Here is a 9,968-nt window from a genome sequence, read left to right as displayed (position 1 = left end):
GTGAGCAGGAATCAGTGAGGAAGAATTTAAAAAAAGCAATCTAATGAGTTTTTAAGATTATTGCTCCAAATATGTAAATATTAATTTAGCTGTTACATTACATAAAGTATATAAAACCTCAATGGAGGTGTTTGGATGTTTTTTTTAAGGGCTTTATAGTCAGAATTTATATGGTCTATTGTAAGCGGACTTTTGATAAAATGTATTTAATGGAGATGTCCGATAATGGCTTTTTTTTGTTGCCGATATTCCCATATTGTCCAACTCTTAATTACCGATTCCGATATCAACCGATACCGATATATAAAGTTGTGTAATTAACACATTATCATGCCTAATTTTGTCGCGATGCCCCGCTGGATGCATTAAACAATGTAACACGGTTTTCCAAAGCAAATCAACTCAAGTTTTGGGGAAAAAAAATGCCATAATTTTTATTGAAGTCACAAAGTGCATTATTTTTTTCATACATGCCTCAAAACAGCAGCTCGGAGTTCGGCTCATGCTGTCCCTAAGAGAGCATGAGGAGGTTGGGGTCGGTGGGGTTTTGTATATTGTTGTGTCCCGAAAGAGTTAGTGTTGCAAGGGGTTCTGGATATTTGTTCGGTTGTGTTTATGTTGTGTTACGGTGCGAATGTTCTCCCGAAATGTGTTTGTCATTCTTGTTTGGTGTGGGTATATTGTAGCGTCCTGTAAGAGTTAGTGCTGCAAGGGGTTCTGGATATTTGTTTGGTTGTGTTTATGTTATGTTACGGTGCGAATGTTCTCCCGAAATGTGTTTGTCATTCTTGTTTGTTGTGGGTATATTGTAGCGTCCTGGAAGAATTAGTGTTGCGAGGGGATCTGGATATTTTTTCGGTTGTGTTATGGTAAGGATGTTCTCTCGAACTGTGTTTGTCATTCTTGTTTGGTGTGGGTATATTGTAGCGAAACGGAAGAGTTAGTGTTGCAAGGGGTTCTGGATATTTGTTCGGTTGTATTTATGTTGTGTTACGGTGCGAATGTTCTCCCGAAATGTGTTTGTCATTCTTGTTTGGTGTGGGTATATTGTAACATCCTGGAAGAGTTAGTGCTGCAAGGATTCTGGATATTTGTTCGGTTGTGTTTGTTGTGTTACGGTGCGAATATTCTCCCGAAATATGTTTGTCATTCTTTTTTGGTGTGGGTATATTGTAGGGTCCCTAGGGAGTTAGTGCTGCAAGGAGTTCTGGATATTTGTTCGGTTGTGTTTATGTTGTGTTATGTTGCGAATGTTCTCCCGAATTGTGTTTGTCATTCTTTTTTGGTGTGGGTATATTGTAGTGTCCCTAAGGAGTTAGTGTTGCAAGGGGTTCTGGATATTTGTTCGGTTGTGTTTATGTTGTGTCATGGTAAGGATGTTCTCCCGAAATTTGTTTGTCATTTTTGTATGGTGTGGGTATATTGTAGCGTCCCGGAAGAGTTAGTGTTGCAAGGGGTTCTGGATATTTGTTCGGTTGTATTTATGTTGTGTTACGGTGCGAATGTTCTCCCGAAATGTGTTTGTCATTCTTGTTTGGTGTGGTTATATTGTAGCATCCTGGAAGAGTTAGTGCTGCAAGGATTCTGGATATTTGTTCGGTTGTGTTTGTTGTGTTACAGTGCGAATATTCTCCCGAAATATGTTTGTAATTTTTTTTTGGTGTGGGTATATTGTAGCGTCCCTAAGGAGTTAGTGCTGCAAGGGGTTCTGGATATCTGTTCGGTTGTGTTTATGTTGTGTTCTCCCGAAATGTGTTCGTCATTCTTGTTTGGTGTGGGTATATTGTAGCGTCCCGGAAGAGATACTGCTGCAAGGGTTTCTGGATATTTGTTCGGTTGTGTTACGGTGCGGATGTTCTCCCGAAATGTGTTTGTCATTCTTGTTTGGTGTGGGTATATTGTAGCGTCCCGGAAGAGTTAGTGTTGCAAGGGGTTCTGGATATTTGTTCGGTTGTATTTATGTTGTGTTACGGTGCGAATGTTCTCCCGAAATGTGTTTGTCATTCTTGTTTGGTGTGGGTATATTGTAGCGTCCCGGAAGAGTTAGTGCTGCAAGGGATTCTGGATATTTGTTTGGTTGTGTTACGGTGCGGTTGTTCACCCGAAATGTGTTTGTCATTCTTGTTTGGTGTGGGTATATTGTAGCGTCCCGGAAGAGTTAGTGTTGCAAGGGGTTCTGGATATTTGTTAGGTTGGGTTTATGTTGTGTTACGGTGCGAATGTTCTCCCGAAATGTGTTTGTCATTCTTGTTTGGTGTGGATATATTGTAGCGTCCTGGAAGAGTTAGTGTTGCAAGGGGTTCTGGATATTTGTTCAGTTGTGTTTATGTTGTGTCATGGTAAGGATGTTCTCCCGAAATGTGTATGTCATTCTTGTTTGGTGTGGGTATATTGTAGCATCCCGGAAGAGTTAGTACTGCAAGGGGTTCTGGATATTTGTTCGGTTGTGTTTATGTTGTGTTATGGTAAGGATGTTCTCCCGAAATGTGTTTGTCATTCTTGTTTGGTGTGGGTATATTGTAGCGTCCCGGAAGAGTTAGTGTTGCAAGGGGTTCTGGATATTTGTTCGGTTGTGTGTATGTTGTCTTACGGTGTGAATGTTCTCCCGAAATATGTTTGTCATTTTTGTTTGGTGTGGGTATATTGTAGTATCCCGGAAGAGTTAGTGTAGCAAGGGGTTCTGGATATTTGTTCAGTTGTGTTTATGTTGTGTTATGGTAAGGATGTTCTCCCGAAATGTGTTTGTCATTCTTGTTTGGTGTGGATATATTGTAGCGTCCCGGAAGAGTTAGTGTTGCAAGGGGTTCTGGATATTTGTTGAGTTGTGTTTATGTTGTGTTATGGTAAGGATGTTCTCCCGAAGTGTGTTCGTCATTCTTGATTGGTGCGGGTATATTGTAACGTCCCGGAAGAGTTAGTGCTGCAAGGGTTTCTGGATATTTGTTCGGTTGTGTTTATGTTGTTTTACGGTGCGAATGTTCTCCCGAAATGTGTTTGTCACTCTTGTTTGGTGTGGGTATATTTTAGCGTCCCGGAAGATTTAGTGTTGCAAGGGGTTCTGGATATTTGTTCGGTTGTGTTTATGTTGTGTTAAGGTGCGGATTTTCTCCCGAAATGTGTTTGTTATTCTTGTTTGGTGTGGGTATATTGTAGCGTCCTGGAAGAGTTAGTGCTGCAAGGGTTTCTGGATATTTGTTCGGTTGTGTTACGGTGCGGATGTTCTCCCGAAATGTGTTTGTCATTCTTGTTTGGTGTGGGTTCACAGTGTGGCGCATATGTGTATCAGTGTTAAAGTTGTTTATACAGCCACCCTGTATAGCTGTTGACCAAGTATGTATTGCATTCGCTTGTGTGTGTGTGATTATCATATGCCTTTAATGTTTATTGGTGCTCTGTACTTCTCCCTACGTCCGTGTACCACTCCGTACGGTGGTGTTTTTAAAAATTCATACATTTTAACTATTAAAACCGGTACCGATAATTTCCGATATCACATTTTAAAGCAATTATCGGCTGAAATTATCGGACGTCTCTGGTATTTAATATATAGAATATATATTTTTTTAAATCAATCGCTCGTCACGTATCTCAGGATTGTGAAGGATAGGCAAAATTCCCAAAAAAGTGCAGTTCCACTTTAAGAAGAAAAACTCCTAAAAACAGGTCTGCTCGTATATTTGAAAATATCAAATATAAGTATATATATGTGTGTGTGTGTATAGTCTAGACGCAGAAAGGAAATGCATACATCTATATTCAATATAGCATCATCACATAGATCTCATGTACTTCCATAATAACTTTGTACAAGCTCTATTCTTTACACATCCACAGTGTATACAATTGTGCCTTCCCCCCCACTCCACTCTTTGCAAGGAACGTCCCAGCTTTAAGGCCTTTCATGTACCAACAGCTGTCACAAAGTGCACCACATGGGGGAGGGGAGGGGGAACTATAAATCTCTGGATTTGTAGTTCCTATTTGGTTGTCTATAAACATCAACTTGAAGAAGGAGCACTGGTTCTCCGGGTGTGGGTATGTAGTGGTCGATCCCAGGCGGCTCCAGCCGCCGTCACAGCGTCAGCATACGTCCCATGAAAACTGGATATTTCCTATGTACAAGCTCCGCCCCGCATCCTCGCTGTCCTCGCCGTAAGAAGTGAGTTTTTGTTTTTTCTAGCAGTTGCTGCTGTTCCGGAACTCTCCGTTCTCGGTGATCTGCAGTTTGCTGGGGTTGGTGGGAGAGATGCCGTTGCGCGACTGCGTGCTGTAGCGCTCTTTCAGCTGGGTCAGGGCGCTCATCAGGCGGGCGTTGGCAGCGTCCAGCGAGGCGATGCGCTTCTCCTGCGCACAAACACACGTAAGACCGAACACTTTTGTAGTCGCACAGTCATCACGGCACACTTCATAGCAGCATATTTCACATGTGCATGGTTACTTTTTTTATTACATTTATCTCCTTTTCTCTTGTGTTGTGGCCATCGGTAAAGATACTCATTTTGATAGGATACTCACCCTTGTGTTGTGTTTCGGGTCTGTGGGACCCGTTTTCATTTTTTATTTAAAGAAAAAAGATTCAATTAACTTTTCAAACTAAGACTCACTGACTTTGGCTCAGAACATATATCAGAATACATATTTAATGACCACATACACCATACACGCCCCCCTACACATTTGTATTACATATAAGATGTCCGGGTGCCGGGGCTAATAGAATCGTGGAAATTGATTTTATATATATATATATATATATATATATATATATATATATATATATATATATATATATATATATATATATATATATATGTGCATATTCATATATGCATATATATATATACATATATGAATATATATATGCATATGTATGTATATATATATATGCATTTATATATATGTATATATATACATATGCATATGTATATATATATGCATATATATATGCATATATATAGATGCGTATATATACATGTATACATATCTATAGATATACATCGATAGATACATCTATATATACTATATCTAAAGATATATATATGTATCTATATCTATAGATACATATATCTATCCATATATATATATCTGTATATTCATATACATATCTATACATACACATATCGATATATATATATCTATCTAGATATACATCTATCTAAATATATATTTGTCTATATATAGATATATCAAGATCTGTATATATAGCTATACATATATATATCTTTATATGTATATATATATATATATCTATGTAAATATCTGTATATATTTATATATATTATACATATACGTAAATATATATATGTATATACTTATATAATAAGAGATATATATCTATAGATATCTATGGATATAGATTTACATATATCTATATCTTTAGAGATATATCTATAGGTAGATATATATCTATAGATATATATCTATATTTATATCTATAGATATAGATATATTTCTATAGATATATTTTTATCTATAAATATACATCTATATAAAGATGTATATCTATAGAAGGATATATCTATAGATATACATCTATCTATAGATATACATCTATCGAGATATATATCTATCTATAGATGTATATCTATAGATAGATATATCTGTAGATATATCTATCTATGTATGTATATATATGTATATTTATATCTCTCTCTCTATATATATTTATATCTATAGATATATCCATCTATCCATAAATATACATCTATATATAGATTTATATCTATAGATATAGATCCATAGAGATATATATCTATCTATATATCTATTGATATATACATCCATAGATATATATCAATGTAAGTATGTATGTATATATATATATCTATATATATATATATATATGTAAGTATGTATACATCTATATATACATATATGCATATATATAGATGTATATCTATAGATCTATAGATATACATCAATAGAAATATATATCTATAGATACATCTATATCCATCTATCTATCTATCTATCTATATGTATATATATATATCTACAGATAGATATGTCTAAATATATCTATCCATATTGATATATATCTATAGATACTATAGATAGATATATTTCTATAGATTCATATCTATAGAAATATAGATATGAATATGATATACAAACATAGATACAAATATCTATGTTTGTATATCTAAAGATAGATATATGTATAGATATCCATCCAGCCATCCATTTACTACCGCTTATTCCCTTTTGGGAATAAGCGGTAGTATATATACATGTATATATACATGTATATATATATATATATATATATATGTATATATATATATATATATATATATATATATATATATATACATGTATATATACATGTATATATATATATATATACATGTATATATACATGTATATATACATATATATATGTATACATGTATATATACATGTATATATACATATATATATGTATACATGTATATATACATGTACATATACATATATATGTATGTATATATATATATATATATATATATGTATATATATATGCATATATATGTATGTATATATATATATGTATGTATATATATGTATATATATATGTATATATATGTATGTATATATATATATGTATGTATATATATGTATGTATATATATATGTATATGCATATATATATATGTATATATATAAAAATGAAATATATATGTATATATATGTACATATATATATATATATATGTATATCTATATGTATATATATATGTGTATATATATATGTATATCTATATGTATATATATATATATCTATATGTATGTATATATATATCTATATGTATATATATCTATATGTATGTATATATATATGTATATCTATATGTATATATATATCTGTATATATGTATATATATGTGTATAGATATATATATATGTATATATATCTATATCTATATAAATATGTATACAACTATATATATATCTATACATACATATATATATATGTATATATATACATAAATATATATATATATATATACATATATATATGTATATATATATATACATAAATAAATATATATATATATATGTGTATATATATACATATATATCTATATGTATATATATATATATATATCTATATGTATGTATATATATACATATATATATATGTATATATACATATATATATATATCTGTATATACAAATCTATATATATATATATTTGTATATATCATATACATATCTATATATATCTAGATAAATATATATGTACATATATAGATATACATATATCTAGATATATATAAATATATCTAGATCTATATATAAAGATCTATATATATATATATACATATAAATATATTTGTATATATATATATATATATATATATGTAAATATATCTCTATATATTATATATATACGTAAATATGTTTGTAAATATTTGTATGTATATACTTATACATAAATATAATGAGATATATATCTATAGATATCTATGGATATAGATTTAGATATCTATAGATATATCTATATTTATAGAGATATATCTATAGGTAGATATATATGTATAGCTATATATATATTTATATCTATAGATATAGATATATTTCTATAGATATATATCTATCTATAAATATACATCTGTATATAGATGTATATCTATAGATAAATATATCTATATATGCATGTATGTATATATATATATTTATTTATATAAAGATATATATATATATATATACATATATATATAGATCTATATATATTTTTATATATAGAGAGATATATCTATAGTTGTATATATTCTTATATCTATAGATATAGATATATTTTTATAGATTTATATCTATAGATATATATCTATCCATAAATCCATCCATCCATCCATTTCTACCGCTTATTCCCTTTCGGGGCCGCGAGGGGCGCTGGCGCCTAGCTCAGCTACAATCGGGCGGAAGGCGGGGTACACCCTGGACAAGTCGCCACCTCATCGCAGGGCCAACACAGATAGACAGACAACATTCACACTGACATTCACACACTAAGGCCAATTTAGTGTTGCCAATCAACCTATCCCCAGGTGCATGTCTTTACATCAATATATAGATGTATATCTATAGATAGATACATCTATATTTATCTATCTATCTATAGATATACATCTATAGAGATTTCTATCTATCTATAGATCTGTATCCATAGATAGATATATCTATAGATATATCTTTATCTATGTATGTATATATATACTGTATATATAAAGATATATATTTATATCCATATATAGATCTATATATATATATATATATATATATATATATATATATATATATATACACACATCTATATCCCTGTTTAAATATGTATATCTTTATAGATATATATATATATATATCTATATGTAGATATATATATATATATATTATATATATATATATATATATATATATATATATATATATATATATATATATATATGAGATAGAGACAAATGTGCGAGAGAAAGAGAGCAGACATTGTTTGCTCATCACTAACCTTTCTCTTCACTGCAGGCTTTGAATATATTAGTATGTAGCCGACGCACGGAGAATCATGTTATTTCCGCAATGTGTCGTTCCGCTTTTCCTCCCTACAGGATAGCGAGCGCAAAAACGTGTTATCCGGCATGATATAGAAATATATGTAGTGTTCATCGTGTGAGGCAATGCAAAATTAAACAAAAAAAACTAAACGGTTTGAATTGGTCCAGGTTATCGGGGGACTGTTATTACTGACGGACAGGTGTCGCGGTGTGACTGCAGCCAGGCACGTAAGAAAACCCTGGTCTCCATGGCAACGTCTCTGTTGCTTTCACTCATTCGCCGCTTTTCCACCAATGCAGGGGTAAGCAACCCAGAATGTTGAAAGAGCCATTTTGGACCCAAGTAACAAAACTTGTCTCTGTTTGGAGCCATTCATTAATAATAAATAAATACATTTTCTCTCATCTACTCCGTTTTCAGTCCGTCTTTACGGGCGTGCGACCAACTGACCTGTGCGTCGATGATGTTCTGCTTGGAGTCTACCACCGCCTGCATGTCCGAGTGGTCTTTCTTCAGCTCCTCCTCCACCGACATCAACCTGTTCAAAACGTGCGGCGTGAGAAGAGCGCAAGAGGCCGCCGCCGCTTGCCTGACGCTTCTTCACCTGCTGATGATCCCCTTCATCTGGAGGTCCTTGTCGTCTTGCTGCCGGCGCAGCCGCTCCTCCGACTCCTCCAGCCGGGCCTGGTACTCCATCAGCACCTTCTGGGCCTGCTCGTCCTGACCTTTGAGGCGGGCCTCGTACTCCTCCAGCTTCTGCACCGACGCCCGCAGCTTCTCCTGCAGCACAGCGATCTCCTGCTGGTACTGGAGCGCACACAGAACGTCGCCATCAAGACTCATCATTCAGGTTGTTCTGGGACCCAGTAAAAATGTCACTGAAAAAGCTCCCCTGGACTTTTACAGTCCAGGACAGGGGAGTCCACATTCTAAAGACCAAATGAAAACGTTTCGGATTAGAACATTACGCAAAAAAAATAGAATATGCAAGTGTAGGAGAAATTGTGTGTGAATGCTGAAAAGTGCAAGCAAAACTTAAATACTAATGTTAGCATGAGTGCGTCAAGTGCCAAGTCATATATTAGCTTGATCAGTTAGCATGTATCAAGTATCAGGGTGTTCAGCTGTAATATTGGCGGAAAGAGTTAGCATGTTATACACCGTTGACATTTTAGCATGCAAACAGTTAGCATGTATCAAGTACCAAGTTGTATGACTGTGGTATTAGGTTGTAAAGTTGGCTAGAATAAGTTAAAATGCTACTGCTAGTATGCTAATATTAGCATGTTAACAGTTAGCATATATCAAGTACCAAGTTGTATGACTGTGTGCTGTTCATCTAAAATTGGCAAAAAATAATTAAAATGCTAATGTTAGCATGCTAACAGTTAGCATGTATCAAGTACCAAGTTATATGACTGAGTTGTTTGTCTGTAA

At 33.1% G+C, this 9,968-nt stretch overlaps 1 protein-coding gene across 11 annotated transcripts in view; it reads right to left on the bottom strand.

Annotated features, from left to right (window-relative positions):
• Positions 1–407: 407 nt before the first annotated feature.
• The window catches only part of LOC133557515 (disabled homolog 2-interacting protein-like), a 440,633-nt gene continuing 431,072 nt past the window's right edge, over positions 408–9,968 (bottom strand). For all 11 annotated transcript variants that reach the window (XM_061907996.1, XM_061907997.1, XM_061907998.1 and 8 more), the window contains 3 exons: positions 9,136–9,338; positions 8,982–9,069; positions 408–4,344 (listed from right to left, as the gene is read on the bottom strand). In XM_061907996.1, coding sequence (XP_061763980.1) covers positions 4,177–4,344; positions 8,982–9,069; positions 9,136–9,338 — 459 coding nt within the window. In that variant the 3' untranslated portion in view covers positions 408–4,176. The remainder of the gene's footprint in view (positions 4,345–8,981; positions 9,070–9,135; positions 9,339–9,968) is intronic.

Source organism: Nerophis ophidion, linkage group LG08 (assembly GCF_033978795.1).
Source record: "Nerophis ophidion isolate RoL-2023_Sa linkage group LG08, RoL_Noph_v1.0, whole genome shotgun sequence".
In the NCBI taxonomy this organism is placed as follows: domain Eukaryota; kingdom Metazoa; phylum Chordata; class Actinopteri; order Syngnathiformes; family Syngnathidae; genus Nerophis; species Nerophis ophidion.
This window is presented reverse-complemented; position numbering and strand designations above follow the sequence as displayed.